Source organism: Podarcis melisellensis (assembly GCF_964234715.1).
Source record: "Podarcis melisellensis genome assembly, chromosome: 11".
Taxonomy (NCBI): Eukaryota; Metazoa; Chordata; class Lepidosauria; order Squamata; family Lacertidae; genus Podarcis; species Podarcis melisellensis.
The window spans coordinates 8,341,602-8,366,213 of record NC_138543.1 but is presented as its reverse complement, the minus strand read 5'-3'; the positions used below and the strand labels follow the sequence as shown (position 1 = coordinate 8,366,213).

General features: G+C 38.7%; 1 protein-coding gene across 5 annotated transcripts in view; it reads left to right on the top strand.

Annotated features, from left to right (window-relative positions):
- FANCC (FA complementation group C) overlaps positions 1 to 24,612 on the top strand; it is a 72,240-nt gene continuing 47,628 nt past the window's right edge. For 4 of the 5 annotated variants that reach the window (XR_014172962.1, XR_014172964.1, XR_014172965.1 and 1 more), the window contains exons 1-4: positions 4 to 93; positions 12,866 to 13,072; positions 15,395 to 15,479; positions 17,523 to 17,617. Coding sequence is in view for 1 of the 5 variants with exons in the window: in XM_081930626.1 (XP_081786752.1) it covers positions 70 to 93; positions 12,866 to 13,072; positions 15,395 to 15,479; positions 17,523 to 17,617 (411 nt within the window). In the remaining 4 variants the exon portion in view is untranslated. Of the gene's footprint in view, positions 94 to 12,865; positions 13,073 to 15,394; positions 15,480 to 17,522; positions 17,618 to 24,612 lie in introns of all 5 variants that reach the window. The other variant, XR_014172963.1, reaches the window with a different exon arrangement.

Sequence of the window (24,612 nt, the reverse complement as noted above, 5' to 3'; positions counted from 1 at the left end):
GTGCAAAGTAAGATGCCTCAATAAACAAAATGAGCGCGTTTGGTGATTTTGATTCACAGATTTAAGTTGATGTCAAGAATCGCTTCAGCAGAGGTAACCTTAATGGTTTAATTCAGTCTATTATTTTTGTTTTAGCTAAAGATTAGTTTTCAGAAAGCAGAAACTCCATTTCTTTATTTTTATGATTAAAGAATGATAGAATTGTTCCCTGAATTGTGCGGTCATTATTCTTCCCCATTTTGATCTTTTGCAGTGTTTTGGGGTTTTAGTATTTTCAAATGTTCTGCTGGTGACAGTGATCCCTTCCATAGTACAGCAATTATTTAGGAGAAGTTTGAGAAGTTATCTTGTCAGCAACAGTAACATACTTTGTGAAGGGGTTTCTTAAATTTTTCTCTCCCCCCACACCAATTTTGTTGGCAATATACAGTACAGGCTGATGATTGATCTGCCACTGCCATCTTTTGGATGGAAACAGATTTGCTAAATAAATACTGCAGTTTTTGCCCTCTTGTGGACTGGCATTTATTTTATTTTATTTTTTAAAAAACCTAAACATTGTAGTCCTTAAGCCACTTTTTCATAAAGGAGATTATTTTAGACAAAATTGTTTCTCTATTATCCATTATTTTCCTTCATTATTTTTCTGCACAGAAAATATACTTTTGAAATGTAGATTTGATGTACACTGTATAAATGGTTTAGTTATAGTTTTATCCTGAATTAATTAAATCGTCTTTAAATGGTCTTTTATCTCATAATTCTTAATTCTCTCCATGGAGTTTTTAGAGAATTTATTTAGGAAAATTATTGTAACTGTAGAAATAGTTTTACTGACATGCTTAATTCATTTTGTAATTATCAGGTCTTAAATCATTATTTTAAAGAATATTTTCATGTAAGTGCAACTGATGTTAGTGAGGAGAGTTAAGTTTGTCTTGCTGCTTCCAACTGAAATTAAGGAGATTTGAAACATTTGGCTGGAAAGTACTTAGTCTGGAGTAGGTGTGTAGATACATCTTATTTCTTTAAAACAAAAATTTGCCTTCAGCAGGAATTAGGGATGGGTGCTATATCAGTATAATGACCTAAACTTGTTTGAAGTTCATATTGGTTTCATAATTTTTGACCTGGAAATATATCATGAATCATGGTGTGTGTGTTTGTCATGCAGGGAAAAACGGTAAAGCCAGCCAATGCCTCTATATAGCTCCATCCTTATTTTAGACATTGTGATATGTCAGTATCTTGCAGTGTTTAGCTGGTGATATATCAAGATGTTGAAAACCAGATATCCCCCAGCCCTAGCAGGAATCCTACTGAAGTGAGGGCAAAGAAAACAATACTGGGTTTAAAACGGCCTAATATTTTGTTAGCTACAGCGTCAATGAATTTGGTTGCCTAAGGACAGGAGCACACATGGTGTTGAGAGCCTGCCTGTTTGACAGAAGAACCTCAGCCTATAGTCGGGGAACCCGGGACAAGTGGAATGGCATAAAATGTCACTCAAGTGCTACAGGAGGAAGACAGCTCTTTTAGTCTAACTCCACTGCCAAACAATTGAACGCCGTTTCACCAGTGCAGCTGCACTGATGCATTGGGGAAGTGTGAATGAATATCCTTCAGCCAAATGTCATTGTCCATGTTTGAGGGGTGAACATTGCCTGGCCAATAGAGATCAGGAAGCTTTTGAGAACTGTCCAAATGCTGAATCATCCCATTGCCACAAATATTTATGAAGAAGTGCAATGGCCTGTTTGCTTTTCTCCACTCCTTTGAGGCAATGTGCTCCCCACCCTACCATTCCATTTTCTCTAACATCTCACACCAGATTATACAGATGCCAGGAACCTGCCATAGGCACTAGTCCAAATTGTGCAACACTGCCAAAGGAGAGGTTATGGCTTCAACCTGGGTGCTTTGTCCAGATTTTAGCATGTGCAGATCCACAAGAACATGGCAGAACTAGTTGCAACAAAATAATAGAGACAGGTCACCAACTTAATAGGCTGATGATCACCAGCTTTTCATTGCTCTAGATTTTGCTTATATTCCCATGCCACAAAGGATATGGCCACAATCCAAAATAAATAGGTGCTGAGCTTGCCTGCTGAGGCTCAGAAATACAATCCCCAAGTGTAAAACTGCAGTAACTGTTGAATAAGAAAGGGGGGAGGATCCATTGATGGGAGAGAAAGAGAATTTCTGGCAGCTGACAATGGGCATGGTCTGGAAATAGGAAAGGCCAGCAAATAAATGTTGTTGTTAATATAATAGTTCACTAGCTGCCTAATACCATCCATCTGTACACAATCTACATCAAATTGAAAACACACAAATGTTAACACTACACTGCATCTGGTTGAGTTTTGACCTAATATGTTGAGTGAGCTCATTATGGGTTGGTGCATATGCCCCCAAAGGTTAATGCCCTCAGGCATCCCTCAGAAGAGATAACTAAGGTGGTAAAAGGATGAGAAATAAGACCACTGTCTTTACTGCTGGAACTGCCTGCGAAACTCATGGCACTCAAATAAGCAAGCCAGGAACACAAAAGTTAGCAGCCTCAGAAGGTGGTGAACACTTCTTCATTGGAGTTTTTTAAACAAAAGTTGGATGGCCATCTATGAGGGATTCTTTAGCTGAGATTCCTGCATTGTAGGGGGTTGTGATCCCCTCCAACTCCACAAGTCTTTGATTCTATGTGCAGTCTGTCCTATTGGACTTGACAGTGCACCAGCCTTGTTCCTGTGTGCCCAGTAGCAGGTGCATTTGCAAATAAAGCCTTTGGCTTAACTCTAAAAGGAGAAAACATCCAAAGAGATAGTAATTGTTTTAGGAGTGAGACTGTGCTCCCTAAAGGGAGACCAAATGTAGCAGTAGAAATGGCTCAGAGACCGACCATTTCCCCACAGTGTGCCACAGGATTACAAAAAGGCATTAAGAATTGAAACGCTGCAGTATAGGAGCGTGGAATACTTGTACTATCTGTACAAGTGCCTGTTGAATCAGGCCAGTGGTCCACCTAGTCCAGCATCTTGTTCTCACAGCTGCCAACCAGGTGCATTGAGTTTTATTCTTAAGAGCTCCCGACCCTTTCAAAAAGAGATCTAGAATGCAGCTTTCTTGCTGACAGCAAGATTGGTATGGCAGATATATCCAGTGTTCATATTTTGTATGTGGCAGGGACTCTCTGAGTGTGGAAAACATAAAATTACTTGTCTAGGTCTTACTCAAAGGCCGAGGTGCAATGACTGGTTAATCATAACTCTAAGGTCAGGATCCACCAGTAAAGACGAAACAAAAGTTGTATGATCATGCAGGTATTTGGCAGAGAGTACATCTTGCTTCAGTTCCCTGACTGGCTATATATTCACATATAGACTTTAGTAGGCTGCTATTTCTTAGACTCAGTTCTTCCGTGGGCAGCTATTTAATGACTTCAAACAAATATTGAAGGTGCTATGTGTAAATGCCATTGGATTGAGGAAACGTGTACATCCAGGGGGACCTTGGACCCTTCTTTTAAGGAGTTCCCAGCAATATATACTAACACCTTTTTTATTTTGGGTTGTTCCTGTACTCAAAGGAGGAACACTGTCTTGCAGGTGCATAGTTATCTATATTAGCACTTCTGGCTTGAACGCTTTTTATTTTCTGGCTATTTTCAGACACTACAATGTAGACTTTACATAGTATTTAGTTGCTTAGTGTTAGGTTTTGGCAGCATTGATCTTGGCAGATACCTAGAGGCGTCAGTTGCCTTTGATCCTAGTATAGCTCCTGCACTGAGAGGGAAGACTTCAAATGTTGTACTTCATTCTTGGCACTTTTTTCATTCAGTTACATAGTACTTTCCATCTATAAATTTCAGTGGACTTCACTACTATTAACAACTTAACATTTATTATTCGATAAAATTTGCATTTTAATTAAATCAGTATATTTATAATAAACGATTTTTTTGTTTTACTATTTTGTTTTACTTTATTTTGTCTCAAATGCATTTCTTGTGTTGTAGACTAGAGATGCATGTGTTGCAACCTTCGAAAATTTGGCTTTCCCATTTTCACTGCTTTTCAGATTCTTTATTCACATTTTTTAATGTACAAAAACACATGAAGCTGATTCATGTTCTTGGTATTAAAGGAAGTTCAGTCTACATGTTAATATATAGTTTTGATTTTATGTTCTTTTCTATGCATCATAAAGTGCTTTAAAATAAGCTAGAATATTATAAAGTAGACCCCATCAAAGGAATGGTTTCCTTTGCTTTTAATTTTGAGGATTATTTTTTTCTTACTACTGTCACTCTGAAGATGCTTACTTTGTGGACTCTTTTCTGTAAAGTTTGAAAAGCTTCATTTGCTGATTTAATTTAGTGTGCTCCTCTGGATCCTCTCTCTTACTGACTCAAGGCTTTCATAATATATGAGGTTACAGATAGTCTCTGTATCCTATGCAACCCATGATTGTAGCTTTTGGGTGTACTGTAGGGAACTGCCTTTAAAACTTGACAAAAGTTACTGACTATAATGTTACAATTCAGACACTAATCCAGATAGCTTACTTGATGGAATAAAGTTAATCCGTTCCATGTTAGAAATGCTGCTTACAGCCTCTGAAGGATGTAACAAATACCCCATGCCTAAACTCCACAGGGTTCCCCACTTCCTAAAAGTATAGAACAACAAGCACTTGACTGGGTGGTTCTGAGGCAGGAGCAAGGCTTTATTTTGTTCTCTCCCCGAAAGCAGCTGGAGTAACTGGAGGAGAATTATAATTGTCTAGAACTCCTCAGTCAGTGGTAATTTTGTAGCAGCATGAAATGTAATAGGAAGACAGACTCAACGGTCACAGTTAATATGGGGGGGGGAGGAGTTTACCCTTGCAGTAGTGTAGGCATTAATTGGAGGAACTTAATTGTAACTGAAAATAAACCAGAGGGAATAGTATTTCATTGTCAGTGGCATAGGTTACGTGACCTTTCCCATCTATAATATATGCTAACAAACTCGGTTAAGGTCTAATGTGTCAGGCAACCTGATCCTATGGTGCCTTTTTCAGCTGCTGCTGAGGCAGCACAAGCAGGATTCTATTGTTTTCATGCTCAGCATCAGTGTGGTACATCAAGTCAGTCTTCACAGTCTTGCTTTCGTTTGGAAGACTGAAAAGGCCTTTTCAAGAGAACTATTCTAGCTCTGTTTGCACCTTCAAAACATGTTTACTGAATACAGGAGAAGTGGGATTCCGTGCTTGCCATCTCGGCTCCCAAGCTCCATAAGCAAAAGGTATGACTTAGGCCCCATATGCATTTAACAGTACAGGAGTGGACTCAATACAGATTGAGGTTGAATCATGACAAGACAGAAGTACTGTTTTGGGGGACAGGAGGTGGGCAGGTGTGGAGGACTCCCTGGTCCTGAATGGGGTAACTGTGCCCCTGAAGGACCAGGTGCGCAGCCTGGGAGTCATTTTGAACTCACAGCTGTCCATGGAGGCACAGGTCAAATCCGTGTCCAGGGCAGCTGTTTACCAGCTCCATCTGGTATGCAGGCTGGGACCCTATCTGCTCGCAGACTTTCTCACAAGAGGGGTGCATGGTCTAGTTATCTCTCACTTGGACTACTGCAATATGCTCTATGTGGTGCTACCTTTGAAGGTGACCCGGAAACTACAACTAATCTAGAATGCGGCAGCTGGACTGGTGACTGGGAGCGGCCGCCGAGACCACATAACACCGGTCTTGAAAGACCTACATTGGCTCCCAGTACGTTTCCGAGCACAATTCAGAGTGTTGGTGCTGACCTTTAAAGCCCTAAACGGCCTTGGTCCAGCATACCTGAAGGAGCGTCTCCACCCCCATAGTTCTGCCCAGTGCCGAGGGCCTTCTTGTGGTTACCTCGCTGCGAGAGGCCAAGTTACAGAGAACCAGGCAGAGGGCTTTCTCGGTAGTGGCACCCGCCCTGTGGAATGCCCTCCCACCAAATGTCAAAGAGAAAAAACTACCAGACTTTTAGAAGACATCTGAAGGCAGCCCTGTTTAGGGAAGCTTTTAATGTTTAACAGACTACTGTATTTTAATATTCTGTTGGGTGGGGTGAAAATAATAATATATTAACTATTATAATAATTATTATTATTATACACACAAATGGGATCTCCTGTCTTTTGATTTGTGCTCTGCAAATAACATGGATACTGTTCTGGAATATTTTATCACTCTTAAGTTATTAAAGGGATTTTGCTATTTTTAATCTTGTAGAAATGATTAAGCAAAGATCAATCTTCATCCCTCTCCCTCTCTCCTTCCCTCTCCCTCCCTGCTTTCTTCCAGTTGTGATGTTTTGTTTTTTCATAGTTTCAAGAGGAGGCAGAAAACTACTTCCCATTCCCTGTTCCCAATCACCCTTCTCAATTGGTTTTTTGCCAGAATTCACTCAATGGACCTATTTTTTAAAAGAGTTGAATGGGAAATCAGCTTAGGGTTGTGGATTTGGAGTGGGGAAATGGTGCTGTTTCCCCAACTGTTTCTCTGTTCAAAATCACTTGCAAAACTTTTTTGTTTAATCAAAATACAGTTTTCTTTCACACAAGCTTGCATGTAATGTGTAGTCTGCCAGACTAAATTAGAATACTGACTCTCTGAAAATTGGGGGGACGGGACACCTTAAGTGTTGGGATTTCTGAAACTAGTCTTTAAACTAGTCTTTAAAGAATTTAAAGACTTTGTAGTTCAGATGGTCTCTTTCATTTGAGTGCCATCAAGGTTGAGTGGAGTTTGTTTTAAGCAGTGTGCTGCTTAAACAGCCTGTAGGCATAGTGTTGAGTTCCTTCCTTGATTTCACTTAGTTTTGGTAATGCAGAAATTCTTTTCTTCCCTCTAGGGAAGTGGCAGACTTCTTTGAGAGGTATACATGGAATGAGTGAAATCATTGCTTTTCTTGGCCTCTTGGGAAGTATATAGGCATATTAGAAAGTTATAATGAAGAAATGGAAAAAGGGATTTCCTCATTGGTTTCCATGTTCATTTACTACTAAGATGTCATATACAGTAAAGTGCATTTTAAGTCTCTTTTTGCCAACTATCCAGAAGCTGTTTGTGAATATGGCCTTATTTTCAAAAGTAAGTCATAGTTCCCTTGGGTCTCTTGCTTTTTGTTTTTTTAATTTATCATTGCAAGACCTTAGACTCTCTGGTGCTAACAGAACTGGTATTGATAGTAAATATAATTTACTGTTTGGATATCTGTTTAAGTTGCCTTAAACCTCAGCACATAGCAAATTCAAGTGGAGCACTTAGCATGAGAATTCCTGTGGTAAATAACTTTGTAAAGCACCATGTGCAGTGATACAAATGCTCTGTCTTTCCCTCCCTAAAGCACACACACACGCCGCCTTTATGAAAAAGACAATGAGTGGCATTCAACTAAGTTTACTCAGAGTAGACATATTGAAATTGATTCACCCAACTTAGTCATATTAATTTCAGTGGGCCTTCTCAGAGTAAAACTCAGTTCACTACTATCCCCTGTTAATTTTTAACATGTTAATTTTTTTAGATTTGACCTGTAGCAAAGGAGGGTATCTGACAGCTCCCTTGTTGAGAATATATAAAGGAAAAGTTTTTACAGTTGATGGATGGTTTAAGCTCTCTGAGGTAATAGAAAATACATTTTTGAGAACATTACTGTGCATCCTCTGTGGTGCTTATCTGAATACCAAAGTTTGGATTCCCAGCCCTAAAGTTCAGGTGCATAAAACTGACAGTGTCAAATGACAGACTCCTTAAAAATGCCTAGTGGAGCAGCTGCAAATTAGTAGCAGAGCTAAACAATGCAAATCTCTAATGGCTAATTAACATATTTCCCTGGACCAGTTGCAGATTACTGAGACTGTTGAGAGACAGGTAAAAGATCACATTTGGAGAATATGTTTACTAAAACATGGAGGTCATAATGCTCAACCGATTTTCACTATAGTGTTGCTTTTTATATAAAGCATCAACATCCTCTTTATATGGCTGAAATGCTAGCGTAAGATGTTCTTAATGTTATTCATTCAGATTTTCCGGATAATTGAAAAGCCAACTGTGTTTGGGCTTATTAGCCTTCTTCAGTGGCCTTGGCTTTTTTCAGCATCCTTTATGCTGAGTTCAGATTATCCAAAAACACACACATTCTTTTGGGGAAAATATGTGTAATGAAAAACCAAATCAGCCATTTTTTTTTCGAATTGTTAAACTAAAAGCTATCTTCTGCTCACCAAATTATATCCCACTATCACCCTTGCTTGTGTTAAGATCAAAAGTAATTATACCCAGATAGCAAGAATTTGCAATCATCTGTTTAAAAAAACCATCTAATCTTATCTCAATTTATAAATGTATATATTTGCTAATGTAAAATTGTAGGACTCAGTGGTTATTAGTTGTTTCTGTGAACTCGTGTAAAATTATATGCTATTAAAGTACCTAAATAATTCCATTGTACACCTCACTTTACAGTGTTAATCAAGTTTCTTGCTCTATTCCATAGATTCATAGAATTTCCATGTATTCTGTAAAGACTCTCAGTGACAGCAATAATCAATATTCCATTCACATATATCTTAATAGAGTGTAATAGCCATAATGGCAAGAAGTGCGGCATAACTCCTTGGAAGATTATATCTTTGAATTATAAAATAACAGATATCCATTCTTTATCCTCATTAAGTCCATAGAGCCAGCCACCTGACCTTCCTTTTTCAATGTGCATACGATTGTTTCCCTGACTACAAGAAAGATTAAGCTCAGGATAGGAAAACACAAAAGTTGTATTAGGACCCAGAGGCTTCATGCACCATTGGTTATACATTTTATAGAACACGGTGTTAAATCTCTAAAATTTTGTTGCATTAAGAAGGTAAGAATTTGAAGGTCTAGTCTTAACTAATTCACTTCAGTTAGAGGAACTACTTGAGCCACATCTAAAGGATGGTTTTACTTGTGAAGAGTTTATGGTCTACATATTACACCTGTGCACTAGTTGTGCTTCTGATTGATGCTTCTGATTGATATTATGCATGGTGCATTTTGTTCTTTGCAAGGAATCATAGAATCAGGGCTGTTTTTCTAGAAAAAGAGGTGCTTCTCTTATGCCACCACCCTTCATCGCACCAATTGCCACCTGCAGCCTCCATCGCTCAAAGCACCATGTTTTATAGGATAAATAAGTATGCTTTTTGTTCTTCACTGCTGCAATGGCCCTTCAGCAACTGAATGCTCATTATCTTTTCTTCTCCAATAATTGACTAATAAAGAATAGGAACTATAGTTTTACTTAATCCAGATCCATAAAAAACTTTAATAGTAATTGCAATGAAAACAACGTGGCCTTTGTGTATACTTCCTTTGATATATATAATGCAGACATTGTTTGAACACTAGCCACCAAGTTGAATTGTTGCTTTCCCCACTTTGAGTAGTATCCAAATTCATAAAAGTGTATGGAAAAATACTGTTTTCTGTTATTGTTGTTTCTCTACCTCTAAAAAAACCTCAGCCAACATCAAGATTGGCAACTACATATAGGTTGCTAAGTAAGGTGTTGTTTTCTATTTCTTTTTCTGGCAGCAACAAATTTCTGAATATAAATATTCCCTTCTGTTGATTCACCAGGGCTGTCTACAAATCATGCCTCCCACCTAGTGAAACTGGTACAATGTGACAGACAGCTGAGCTAGACCAGAATCTGGTGGTGTGGTACTTAGAAACTCCAGCAGGGTTCTGGAGCCTCTCTCTGATTGACTATAAAGACAGCTAGCCAGAGGGGGGTGGAAACAGCACTTTTTCTGTTTCTAAGAGAGTGTTCAGATAGGGAGATAGTTTGAGGAGAAGAGATAGAGAGTGAGAGCGAGAGCGAGCTGGAGAGTTGGTTCTGAGCTGTGTGTAACATCCACTCTGAGTCTCTGAGCTTAGAAAGAAAGACAGTGTTTAGTGTCTTGTTGTATTTGTAATAAATCTTTCTTATTTGTTCAACTTCTGCCTGAGTCTCCACGTATCAAAGTTTAACCTCACACAAAAAGATAACCTGTGGTGACTAAAGGGTATATGGAGGGGGATTCTCCTCATAGGATGTGGAGCCCTGCCCTAGTTCTCATGTCCCTTTGATCTTGTCCCTACCACTAATAGCCAAAGCTAGAGAGCATAAAGTTTATGCACCCCACTTCCCTGAGTGGCAAGAAGATGAGGAGTAGAGCTACAGGGTTTAATTTCCCCTTGGATGAGACAGCATTGGGGGCTTATTGCACCTTTTGTAATAATGTTAACAAATATCCAAAATGAGGGTTGAGCAGGTAGGAATCTAGGGAGGTAGTGTTGTCCGCACCTGGGTTATGACACCCAGGTAACAGCAGCAGTAATCTGTAAAGAAGTATTGGTTTGCCCCATAGCATGCTCTTCAGTCACTGCTTCTTCTAAGCCAGAGGTTGGCAACCATGAGTGTCGCTTAACTGGCCCATGAGCCGCCCCCGAACCGAGCTGTGTGCTGCACTAAATCAGCAAGGCGTGGGGACTCTTCCGCGGCTCTGGAAATCACTTCTGCGCATGCCCAGACACAAAAAATTGCTTCTGCACAGGTGCGATTTTTGGCATCTGGGCATGCACAGAAGTGATTTCCGGTGCTGTGGACATGCGCAGATGTGATTTTTGGCATCGTGCTGCTCCAGTCCGCCCCATGGAGGATGTCTGCGGGAGTGATCCGGCCCATGCCTGGTAAGCCTTGCTGACCCCTGGTCTAAGCAGTGCTTGAGAACTGTGATCAGATCTCCTGTATCTTTAGTTAGGCACCTCCAATTCACCTCTGAGATTGGGATGTTAGGGATGTTAGGGAGGGCTTTGTTAAACTTTTCCCCAGTGTAAATCTCATCATGCCCCTTAAGCTCCTAGTTTCTTAGTTAGGGAAAATCATTTTATCCATAAGTTTTCTATAAAAAAGCAAATGGCACATGAGTGGATGGGTATCTGCAAGGGTGAATAGATTTTAAAAGACCCACGAGCCCCAAGTATGATGGCCCCAATGTGAATTGGAGGGCCCTGTTTACTTTTTTTAAAAGAGCTAGGAGCTCTCAGGCAACTGGCTCTCAGGTTTCTCATTTAATTTACTTTTCAGATTTTTCCATCTTGCTACTTAAAATGCAACTCCAAGCTCCTTTTCTTTGCCACACATACGTACTACATTAATTTGTCTTGAGTCATACCTTGATTTGTATACATGCCCTAGCTAGTAGTGGCAGTAGTAGTAATACAGTAGTCTACACCTTAACGGGTGTAGACTACTGTACTACTACACCTTATACAACTGGCAGAGTATTCGTCGGCCCTGTATCCTTGGTAAATACAATAAATTTCCACCATGTGGCATAGTTTTTTGTGGTTTTTCTGCAATACAGATTTTAGTTCCAATGGCATGAACAATCTTTGTCACTTTCTGGCTCACATCTTAGAAGCTTTTTGGGCTTAGCGTTAGCTGTGATCTTGATCTTACGTGTTGGAGAAACTTGGCTGTCATGAACCGAATGGCAACTTGTTGTGGGTTCCTCACATCATGGGTGTAGCCAAGAGGGGCAGCTGACCCCCCCCCCCAGATCAAGTAAAACAATAGAAATACTTAATTAACTCACCAATCACGTCAGTTCTGCCCCTCCCACAAAGTCCTTGCCCCCCCCATACAAAGTCCTGCCCCACAACAAAAATCCTGACTATGCCCATGTCTCACATCACCATCATATAAACAAATAAATCTGCCCTAAGGGGGCATGGAAAGTGAATTTATTATTATTAATTAATTTATTGAGTTTATATACCATCTTATACCTGGAGGTCTCAGGGTGGTTCACAGAATAAAATCAAAATATAAAACCACAAAATACATAATCAAAATAAAAACAACCCAATAACACCCTGCTCCCCCCAAAAACCCACATTTTAAAAGGGAATAGGATGTCAATCAAATCAACCAAAGGCCTGGTTAAAAAGGAACTTTTTTGCCTGGCACCTAAAGGTGTATAATGAAGGTGCCAGGCGAACTTCTCTGGGAAGAGCATTCCACAGAAGGGGAGCCACAGCAGAGAAGGCCTGTTCTCATATTACCACCCTCCGGGCCTCTTGAGGAGGAGGTAGACGAAGAAGGGCCTCACTCTGAAGATGATCTCAGGGTCCGGGTAGGTTTATATGGAAAGAAGCGGTCCTTGAGGTGTTGTGATTTATAGGTCAAAATCAGCACTTTGAATAGGTTATTGCAATTTCTAGGAAATAAGAAAAAGGATAACCTGCCTTCTCTTCATGTGAAACATTAATTTGTGGTTGAATTCTGATGTGGTCATAGAACATTCAAATATGTATCTTACATGGAAAGTTGTGATTTATGATATTTTAAAAGACTTCTGATTTGTGAATTCTGGGAATTAGCAGTATTGCTCTTGTTCCAAACATGTGGTTTCTGGGTGAAGTATTGCAGCCCAAGGGTGTCTTAAGTTTAAAAAGTAGAATTTGGACTGTGCATTTGTTTCCCAAAGGTTACAGTTTGTACATGCCTCTGTGTGTGTGTATGTGTCTGTTTCCTTAACTATTCATACCAGAATGCTGTTTCACTGCTGGTTTAGCAAAGTATTGATTAGAAAATAGTAAAAATGCAGGAACATAACAGTTTTTTTCAATATATTGTAATGATTATTCTTCTACTTCTACACAGAAATGTAGAAATGTTCCATTTTAGGAGCCAATAGATTCACACGCATCATGCAAACTGCAAACATTTTTAATCATGTATCTCACCATGTGTTAAATGTTAGCAAAGTGTTACTGTTTTTTTTTTTATCACAGAAGAGCTTTCTCATACATCTTTTTAACTATCAAGGTGAGGCGATGGCCAAAGATACTAGAGTCAATAAATTCGGCTTCGAGTTTTGGCTGCACAAGACTATTGAATGGGGTCAGACAAGCACTTCAGAATCTCAGCAAGATGTCTGCCTTCACTTGCCTGAATTACAGGAATTTCTACTACAGATTTATGGAGCTTTGAAACATATGGTGAGTGAATTAACTGGAAGAATGAACTGTTTTGAAGACTGTTACAGAAACGTTCTGCACCCCTCATTTTGACAAGACAGAAAGCTAACAGTAGCAGAGAGCCTTGTAGCATTGACCTAATGTATTGCTGGATCACAGAAGCAAATTGGTGAAGCAGCCACAGGTAATGCAAACAGGAATGTGTTTCCTGTGTTCCTGATTTATTGTGAAAGGAGCTTTTTCTTTTTGATTGGTTATGTTCTCACATGAGATTTCCTACTCAACACAGTAACCTTTTTAAAAATACTTTAAAATAAACAAGTATCTGATTCTGGTTTTCAGGTCATAAATTGGATTATTTAAAGACTCTTAACATGCAATACTATAACTTATCTCTTAAATCTTAAGGAGTCTGCTGACACAGTAACCCTACTGATGTGGCATTCAAAGAAATTTCAGGCCACCATCGTTGGATCACAAGCAAATATTTCTTACTTCTAGTTGCGCCTGTGCAAAATTAGTATTGCCCTGGAATTCCTTACCATTTTTTTAGAAAACAATTTATTAGTCATTGGGGCATTTTGCTATATCTGTATGCATGAAAAAGTATGTTACTGCTACAGCATTTAGCCTACATTACTAGTATAAAAGATGAGAAAAATGTTTATAGATAATAATTGTCAAATATCTGATGGACTATAGAAAAATAAGCTATAGACGAGTGATGAATTACATTATGTGTTTGTGAAAATGATTCCCACCCCCTGAAATGCCTAATTTTAATGAATGTCTTGTGGAATTTGGCCACGGATTCATCTTACGTATTTGCCCAATATTCATTTATTTGTTTGTTGAATTTATATTCTACCTTTCTTCAAAATCTTGCTCAAGCCTAGCTCCAGTTATGGGATGAATCTGAAACATTTATTGCAGCAGCTTGTGACAATTTTCTTTTCTGCTACTTATATATTATCTTAGGTTAGTACCATTTTAAAAGCCTCTGTTTATTAGACAGTAAAACTACAAAAATGGAAAAAATGGACTGATTGCGTAAGAATGTTTATAAACTACACCATGCATTACTTTTATAGCAAAGCTGCTTTCCATTTGGTTAAACGTTGTTTAGGTTTTGTAGCTTTAGTGTCTGTTAAATTTCAGGTTATAACTGACTTAAGTATGATGTCATGTAGAATATAGCAAACAGTAACAGAAACTTCATGACTTCTTTGTACTGTAGTTTCTACTCAATCCTTCGTATAATCCATAGTATGATGTAAGAGGCATGACATTTTGAATAATTTGTTATTTTTATTTATTTGACTTAATCCATCCCATCTTGAAAGCTAGGGAAAATAGCAATATATCAAAACCATGTGTTAATTTTTAATTTCTTTTTCTTCATGTAACAACTATTAAAACCGCACGCTTTATAAGCATCATCCTAGCCACACACAGAAAGTGGGCTAAATAGAAAGGTCTTGCAATATTTATGAAAGAAGTTTGATCTATGATGAGGAATTATTGCCAGTTTTGGAAAGGAAGCCGCCAAACCCACCTCTTTTTGTCCTCAGGCAGGCCAGGTGCAACTCTCCAGCCATGTATTGCAGCCTTCAATGTCTTCTTGCACTTTCAGGCATACAGGAAGCTTTATTGCAGGAAGCTGATGGACTATGTTGTATGTTGATACACCCAGAGGGTACTCTTGGTCAACTACAGATTATGTTTGAGTGTCATGAACATGTGATTATATCACGTTACATGTGGATTTCATGCTTTTAACCTTGTTGTATGATGTTTTCATGTCCTAAAACAGCGATAGGGATTCTGTGGCCCTTCAGATGTTGCTGGACTACAGCTTGCGTAATCTGACCATTGACCATGTTAGTTGGGGCTGCTGGTAGGTGGACTTCATATCTGGAAGGCCACTGAATCTCCATCACTCTTCTCGTTACTGTCTCACATGTTTTTAACAGCATCCTGCAAGAAAGAATACTGAAGTGAGTAGTGTTTGGCCAGCAGTTTCTATGCAGGACAGGGGAGGGGCACATTGTCCACATGCTCTCCATCCCCCCCCCCCGAGTGTATGGTGGGAGCTTAACCTATTTTGAATTTGCATTTGTGTCCCGCAAAGTTTCTCCATTATGGTCAGTGCAATCTTAAAAAGTGCCATCTTTGTGGAAGCATCTGCAAAGTTCTTAGGGTGAGCTCAACAATGATGGAATACAAGCTTTGTCTTTGAAGAGGCTCTGCTCTACAGATACTTTCTCCAAACCCCTCTTATTTTGGGCCCCCAAAACATTTTGACACGCACTATTTTTATTTTCCTATTCTCTTTAATTTCAGAACTGTACTAGTGCAATCCAAGAGTTTCCACTAATTGGTCAATTATTGGGAAGACTTTGTTGGAACCCCTTTGTCATTGGCTATGGTGAGTTTTTGAAATCAGCTTTGTGAAATAAAAATATTTGTTTTTTTATTTTGTTAGTTATTGGAATATTGACTATTGGACTCTAACTCCCATCAGCCCCAGCTGGTATTGGCAGTGGTCAGGGATGATGAGTGTAGTTATCGAACAACACCTGGAGGGCCACAGGTTCTCCGTCCCTGCACTAAAATAATAATACCTTAAGTGATAAAATATTTTTTTTAAAGATCTTATTGTCCTCCTATCCACTTGCAGTTACAGTGTCTTAACTGCTATTGAAACCACCGAGACTTGAGTTGTATTTTCTGGAACACATGAAGCTATCTTTATGCTGGCCTGGTTTGCATCTCTTACTGAACCATAGTTAAAATAGACTGTGGTTTAATGTGAACTAGCAAATGCAAAAGACTATTCTCATGTTCTCTAAAAGGGTCATTTATCGCAACTTTTGATACCAAGGATCTGTTGAAAATTGTCTAGAGCAGGATTTCCCAAACTTAGGTCTCCAGCTGTTTTTGCACTACAACTCCCATCATCCCTAGCTAGCAGGACCAGTGTTCAAAGATGATGGGATTTGTAGTCCAAAACCAGCTGAAGACCCAAGTTTAGGAAACCCTAGACCAGAGGATTTTGTTGTTCAGCTGTTACTAAATATGCAGGAATAAATATGATACATGTTTTCAAGAATAACTCTTTGAAAGCACCATTAAAGATAGTAAAGCTAGTTTGGGGATCCATCATGTCACTATCTTGTTACCGCATACATTACAGCATAAACATTTCCCCCCAAACACTATGACAACTACACAAGACCACCAGATATGAAATTATGAACCCTTTCCCTCTCCACCAGTTACATCTGTTGGAGCTGCTAACATGAGATAAACCTAATATAAGATAACAGGTACCACCTGTGAACTAGTTTTAAAGCAATAAAATGATTTTGGGCAGAACTGTTGTATTTACTGCCATAATGTGGTGCAGCCATAATCTACCCCACCTCCTGTGCTTTAGGTCCCATTTAACTTTCTTCATCACTCACCCTTAATTAAGCTTCCTTAGATAGCATATAAATACCTGAGAACTTGGTCTAAGTTACTTCATAGATTTGTGTGTACTGACAGTCCCAGAAGCATCTTAATGTTTTACTGAATGGATAGGTTTATGCCCAGAGTACTTCTGATTTTAGATAATTGATCTGCAAATTGGCTATAAATTTGCTGGCTCTGACCATACGTTAGTTGTAGGTGATAGTAGCAAGACTATTGTTTCATCATTGTACAATCTAATGACTTGAATAATTTCATTAATTTTAACATCCTTTACTATGCAGCACATTAGCTAGTGGCTCTTTAGAAATTGCAAAGAGCAATGGAAATAGTGGGCCCTCTGGTTTTGTTCCCTCATTAAAATTATTTCCCCCTGTTAAATGCATTCATCCTAATTACGGCTGTGAAGGCTTGGTGAAACTGAGCAATAATTTTAATAAATATCTATCCCATATTCATTTTTTTCTAACTTTTTTTCTAAGAAGGCCCATTATAACCTGCTGTAGTCCTTATAGGCACCAAGAGCCGAGATTGAAAGTTGTCTTTTAGTAGCCCTACTAAGATGTTTTGCATTTAGAAGCTGTCTGGCTGGAGTATAGTTATCTACATGGCAGAAAGCCAGCTTGGTCTGACTTGATATAGCTTGTAATAAAAAACATTATGCTGGACCGTTTATATGATGAGTTAATCATTCCCCCATAGTTCAGGGACTGCTGTTAGCATGGAGGTCCTCAATATATTAGGAATTCTGCCCCTTTCCCTTCCAGTATGTCATTGAAAAGCATTGTTGAAAACAATATTAACAGGTTCCTACATTGTTTAAACCATTATTATATGGGATTAATGGAATTACTTTGAAATAAAAAATTAAAAAATATATATAAGGATAAAGACTGGCTTTAGACCTTGGGATTTTTTGTTTATTAACATGAACAAAAGATTGCTCTTGCTCTGCTTTGATTTTTAAAAAATATTCTTATTTGGTTGCTATCTGCAGACGAATGCCAGAAGATTCTAATGTGGTGCTTATGTTGTCTGTACAGTGGTGAACCACAGAACCCTGTGGAATTGAAGGCCAACAGCTGGATACAAGTAAGCAAATGAATCCTCTCCCTGACTGCTTTAAATTAACTTGATTATTTAAAGGTGCAGCATCTACAGCACAGAGACAGTATGTCATTTTTAGAAACCACTCTAGAGACATCCTACATTCACATTGTGTTGAAATATGTTCTACTTTAATTAAAATACAGTCTGTGCTGTCTCTCCTTTTGAATGTTAAGAAAGATGTGGTGTTTAAGTAATTTTAATAGCTCTTAATACAGTGGAGCTTAAACTGGCAACTTCAAGTGAAGACCAAAGTCTACAAATCAGTAAGCAAGAGAGAACTATAAAAGCAAACTTTCAATTAGGGAAAAATAATGTAATCTGGAGGAATGCCTTTGTTTGTTTTGAAAACAATTTATATATGCTCTATAATTTTGCTCTATTGTTTTTGTTTAATCTTTCTAGTCTTGGGAGAAACTAATTGTATCCAAGTTTTATTCAAAGACAGTGAAAGAAAATATTTGTGTGCAGCTTAAAAATTTTTTAGTTCACTCTTAGTTAAATGAATCCACAATTGCTTGAAGTCTTCAATGTAGGCCTTTATGGTTTTTTTAAAAAATACTCATATTGCGTATTTACTCCTTTACCTAGAAAAATACTTAAACTCATGCATTGTTCCAGTTTCAGCCTGTTTTATGCAGAGGTTGAGCTGCATGATTCATAATTATATTTTCATGGAACAGACTCCTTTTTTCCAGGAATATATTGTGAAAACGTGAGTGGCACAATAACAATATTTCTCTTCAGTCACATATAAAATCCTTCTGAAATACTGTCTCAGTTTAATAATTTTGGAGAACTGTTTGCTTCTTAACAGTGTCACAAAATAATACTTGCATGTGTATCTATGCATTACGTCATTAAAATTTCAGTGATAATGGGAGTGTGAAAGGCAGAATTGCTTCAGTGTGAGAAATGTTTACTATTTTTCTGGGTTACACACAACTGAACAATTTGATAAGTTTTATTTGTAAAGTAAGTATGGACTTTATATTTTCACAGGGTAGCTGTTTCTACATTTGTACAGTTTTAATAGTAATGCCGTTTGAGATCTTAATAATGCAGTTTATAATCTGACGGTTACTTCAGCATCAGGCATTTGGGAGTCTTTACAGAACTGATGGTAGCTTGCTGTGACTTGTTTGCAAAGCATTTTAAGGATCAAATCGTTTGTATCCACTGGGATCTCGACTCTGTTACAGCAGATGAATCTTGAAAGGTGTCCAGAGCACTGTCTAGTCCTGCTATGTTGAATGAGTTTCAGTTAGTAAGTTTCAAGGATATGGACAAGGTGCTGGGATCAGTTATTTGTTTATTTATTAGACAATAAGATCTAAGGGCAGTTCACAGAATAAAATACAGGATAAAAACAAGTAAATAAGTACAGCAAAGCAGCAAAACAATAACTCTGCTTCCCACAGACACATTTAAAAGGCTGTAGAATATTAATTAGCCAAAGGCCTGTTTGAAGAGGGAATATTTTTGCCTGGCGCCTAAAAATATTTAATGAAAAACAAACTGAAGCTCAATCCAGATATGACAGATGCACTGTTAGTGGTTTGTTTCCTAGACTGAATGGATGAGAGGTTGCCTGCTCTTGATGGTGTTACACTCCCTCAGAAGCAGCGGGTATTTCTGGATCTGCTGCTGCCGCTTGAGGCTCAGGTGGCCTTGATTTGGCTGGTGGCCTAGTTGCACGCCTATCTGGACAGGGATAGCCTAACATCTGTTGTCTATTAGGCCTGGGTGATATATAAGGGTGCTTGTCTCTTCTATCTCCTTCCAGAATACTGCATAGGAAGGAAATGGAATGGTATTTGCACCTCTTTCTGGTTGCCTATATGCGTTCCATGATGATGATGAATTGCAGTTCTAAGCTTTGTGTTGCATTATGCAATCCAATTAATTCTGCCCTGGCATCTTTGCCGTGATCTAGCTTCTGGCATCTTTGCCATGACAATTTTTTCTGATATTTGATAAATGGTAACAGGTATGAATAAGAAGAACCTCTTAATTCCTTCTCACTGCAGCCTGCACATGCCATCTCATGCTGTTCCAGAGGGTCACTTCAAGTGGAATTTAATGGGGTGAAGAGGGTTGCAGTGAGGGAGAGGAGTGCCATATTCCCATTGCTCAAATGGAGGTCTACTTGCACTTCTTTAAAGTGTTATTAATTAATTTACAAAATCCTTATGGATTTAGCATTTCATTTTGTCTTGAAGATAAGAGTATTTGGAAGGTGTGCTGCATGATGTCAAAATGAAATTTTTTAGTGTTCTTGAAGGATCTATCCTGATTTTTTATTCATGTATTAACCAGATGTAGTGAAGAAAGATGTATTCCTCAGATAGCTAAGCCATGAAATCAGCCATGACCTATTGAAACCACTCTTTTAATGAATAGACTTTCTGTTTTAATCAGCATCTGGTCTACCTTGCATGAAAGTTTTGGAGTGTTGCAGTGTGTGTTTTCTATGGTTGTGCATAGGCTGTTGTCCAGAGAGCTGAAGTATTTTTTTTAAAAAAACAAAAACCTAAACTCCAGGAATAGACACTTAATTCTTAAATCAATATTTCAGATAAAAAAGGTTCATTCTGCTCTAACTGTAATCCACATTAATCTATTTTCTCCTCAGTTTCTCTTGTAGCAGGCAGCAATGACCTAGAATAGCCTTAGGGTTTGTTTTGCTATTTTCTCTTTGTGTTATATACTTTATACTGGAGATGAGGAACCTGAGATCTTCACTGACCATTGGCCATGCAGGCTAGAACTGATGGGAGATGGAGTCAAGCAACCCCTGGTAGGCCATAGGTCCCTCACCTCTGCTCTTAATCAAACCCAGGTTTCAAAAGAAATATTTTTAATTTCTGTAACCACAGTTTCCCTTTTCATGAGGAAGCCTTTCAGATAAATGAGCTAATAGTTCAGCTTGTTTAGTAATATGCATTTAGCATGCTGCTTTGTGGTGATGATTCATAATAGCCATAGTACTAAATTATTTGGTAATCAAAAAAACCTTAATGAATAATTTGCTCCAGTGAACATATGTAGGGTTTTTTTCTTTTTTGACAGTACACATTATGGTCAGATGATGTTATTATATTACCTTGCAAATGGCAGTCTCACGGGCTGAGCACCACACATAGAACATTAAGCATATTCAACCCAAATAAAATAAATGGAATTTAAGCACTTAACTGTCCTCTCCAGTTCTGTTCCCATCGGAGACTAAAGTGCACTTACCTTCTGCATTGCTGCCAATGTCTTTCAGTGGCTTTGCCTTTTGTGTGTACCATGCCAATAGCTAGTAAAATATGTGTAGGATTGTAGCCTAAACGTACTTTATTATATTGTAACAGGTTGTTATTCCTAAAGTAGACAGCTACTGCCAGTTAGGCATAGACTATTTTAGTGATGGTCTCCAATGATTTGTTGCTGTTGTTCTCTGCCCCACCCCTTGACCTAACAGCTGTTTTAATGGCATTCTCTCTTTGTTATTGATAAAGCAGCATGAACAAGTGACTAGGTCTAGAGTTGGATGTATCAGAGTGAAGTGACTTGGAAGAACAAACAACTCCGTCTGAAATTAGGAACTCCTGCTATGTTAATAGTAGCAAGAGTTGTCATCTGTGTTATGCCAAAGTGGATAGAATGCGTAATTTCAGATAAATATGCAACGTATGCCTCATTCCATGGAGAGGATGCAGTAGGTGTGTTAAAGTGTATAAAAACCCCTCACTGGTTTAGGGGCTTCAGGACAGCAAGGAAGATTACTTCTAATGTGTGTGGCGTGTCAACATTCCTCATTCCTATGCCCTTCCAATCTTGTTTATGGGAGAGTAGGGTATAATATAGATCACAGCCCTATTTTTAAATTGTTCATCACTTGAGCCTGTTTGTTTCCCTAGCATTATTTGACATTTCTGGAGTTAGCAGGACTAGCACTTCACTTTATAGGATGAGGCTTGGCATCTAAGTTCAAAAGGTTCCAGTTATTGATAGGCCCACCAGTTTTTCTGTTCCTGAGCTTATAGAACTCACAAATTTATGTTAATTAAGGGCTACCTCCTAATTATTCATATTTTGAAATCCTTGTGTTTGTAATTTTCTGCAGTGGCAAAGATCATGGACATTTGGAAGTTTAGATAACTGCACCACCTGAACAACAAGGTTTAGTGTGATTGGCAGGGCAACTGGTCAAAAAACTTACCTTGTAGAACTGATAACATATTCACCATACTGTCTTGTTCCTCTTTGGGCAATGCTGAAAAAGAAGCCCGAAATTGTTCTTTTAGAGCAAGGGCAGCCAGCATGGTGTTTGTCAGATGCTGATGGACTACAACTCCCATCTGAGGCTGATGGTAATTTCAATTGAACAATCTGTGACCTTCTTAAACTATGTGTTTGTGAGAGGGTTATTGTTTGCTACTATGGTATGTATTCTTATGTGTTCTTATATTGAAAACTGCCCCGTGATCCTGAGATGAAGGAAGGTATAGAAATTTAATAAATAATAATAAAAGCATCTGGAGGGTGCTATGTTGGCCAGCCCTGTTCTTGGGGCTTTAATGGATCACTTGCAACAGTTGGGAAAATAGGCTTATGGGCCCCAGAGCCTTAATTTTGAAGCAACACTCCCAGTTCTTAGTTGTCTACTTTTCCATCTTCATCCCAGCCAGTGAGATTAGAACTAATATGCTGATCTAATCTAGTCTGAGCTGCTTGGATAGTTGATGTACTGTTCACCTGTAGGTTTCCTTTAATCGCCAAAGGCTTCTAATGAGGTTACTGAAAACTCTTGCTACTGTTTATCCACTAAAAATAAATCTGGGATTGCTATCAAGCAACATGCTACTATTAAAAGTAAGAATACGTCTCTGCTTTAGTTTTTTAAAAATAAAACTTCCACATATCTAAGATGTATTGCGCTCTTGCAGAAGTTCAAAAGTTAAGATAACTGAGTATCTCATAAATGCTATTGCCATATTTTATCATAATGTGGACAAACCACAAGAGCTATCTTATTAGCTTGTGGGTCTAAATTACTTAGCTGAAGTAATTGGATATCAAATATTGTGGAGTGAAAGAACAAGGATCCAGCTCTGTTCTGTAATCCTTGTTCCACCTTGCTTTTCATATCTTGCAACCTTTGGGAAAGCTAATTTGGAACCAAGCTGTTCTAGCTCTTTCTTCAGCTCTTTAAGTAAAGCTAAAGGGACCCCTGACCATTAGGTCCAGCCGTGACCAACTCTGGGGTTGCTGCGCTCATCTCGTTTTATTGGCTGAGGGAGCCGGCATACAGCTTCCGGGTCATGTAGCTAGCATGACTAAGCCGCTTCTGGCGAACCAGAGCAGCGCACGGAAATGCCGTTTACCTTCTTGCCGGAGCGGTACCTATTTATCTACTTGCACTTTGACGTGCTTTTGAACTGCTGCAAGGCATGGAACTGGTGTACCAGGACTCAGCCAAGAAAGAGTTATAGAAAAACAAGAAAATAATAATTTCCGCTAAGTGGAGGCCAGGAAGAGGACATACAGGTGAAACTCAATTAGAATATAGTAGGAAAGTTTATTTCAGTAATTCAACTCTAAAGGTGAAACTAATATATGAGATAGACTCATGACATGCAAAGCACCCAAATCTCTTTTCTGATGAGAGCAGCTTTTGCATCTCATCTGGAAACCAAGGACCCAGAGTCTGGAGGAAGAATGAGGAGGCACACAATGCCAGATGCTTGAAGTCCAGCGTGAAGTTTCCACAGTCTGTTTTGATTTGGGGAGCCATGTCATCAGCTAGTGTTGGTCCACTGTGCTTCATTAAATCCAGGGTCAACGCAGCCGTCTACCAGGAGATTTTGGAGCACTTCATGCTTCCTTCTGTAGACAGGCTTTATGGGGATGCTGACTTCATTTTCCAGCAGGACTTTGGCACCTGCCCACACTGCCAAAAGTACCAAAACCTGGTTCGGTGCCCATGAGATTACTGTGCTTGATTGGCCAGCAAACTCACCTGACCTGAACCCCATAGAGAAAGATGAGAGACATGAGACCGAGCAATCCAAAAGAGCTGAAGGCTGCTATTGAAGCATCCTGGTCTTCCATAACACCTCAGCAGTGCCACAGGCTGATAGCATCCATGCCACTCCGCATTGAGGCAGTAATTGATGCAAAAGGGGCCCGAACCAAGCACTGAGTACATATGCATGCTTCTACTTCTCAGAGGTCCAATATTGCTCTATTTGCAATCCTTGTTTTGCTGATTTCATTTAATATTCTAATTTTCTGAGATTGTTAATTTGGGGTTTTCACCAGCTGTACGCCATGATCATCAAAATTATAACAAATAAAGGCTTGACATATCTCGCTTTGCATGTCATGAGTCTATCTCATATATTAGTTTCACCTTTAAAGTTGAATTACTGAAATAAATGAACTTTTCCACAATATTCTAATTTTTCGAGTTTCACCTGTAGTATAGATCTTTTGTCACTGGGTATGAGAGGATGTTATTGCCCAGGAGGACCCAAGTGGCAACTCGCTTTCATTTTAAGCTGTATTGGGTACTGCCCCCACGTACCTTAACCCATCTTGTGTGATGAACTGTGAAGCAAGACATGGGTTTTGTTCTTTTTGTTTATCTCCACATATATGTTAATTCCACTGCTTATACTTTTTTTCTTGTAGTGGCATGTATGTATATATTTAAAGGGTTTATATATTTCTCTTTAGCAGTGTTTGCAAGTTGTTTTTAAAATACCAGGAACATTTAAAGGCTTGCACTTTGTAGATCTTATTTGACGCAATTTGACTTATTTCTGAGTACTCAAAGAAGGATTGCACTGTAGCTTATTCATGCAAGCATTAAAGCAAATTCTTTGGTAGTGTTCATTGTCATTCATTAGCACAGTGTTTCCCAACCTTTTTTGGGCAAAGGCACACTTGTTTCATGAAAAAAATCTTGAGGCACACCACCATGCCAG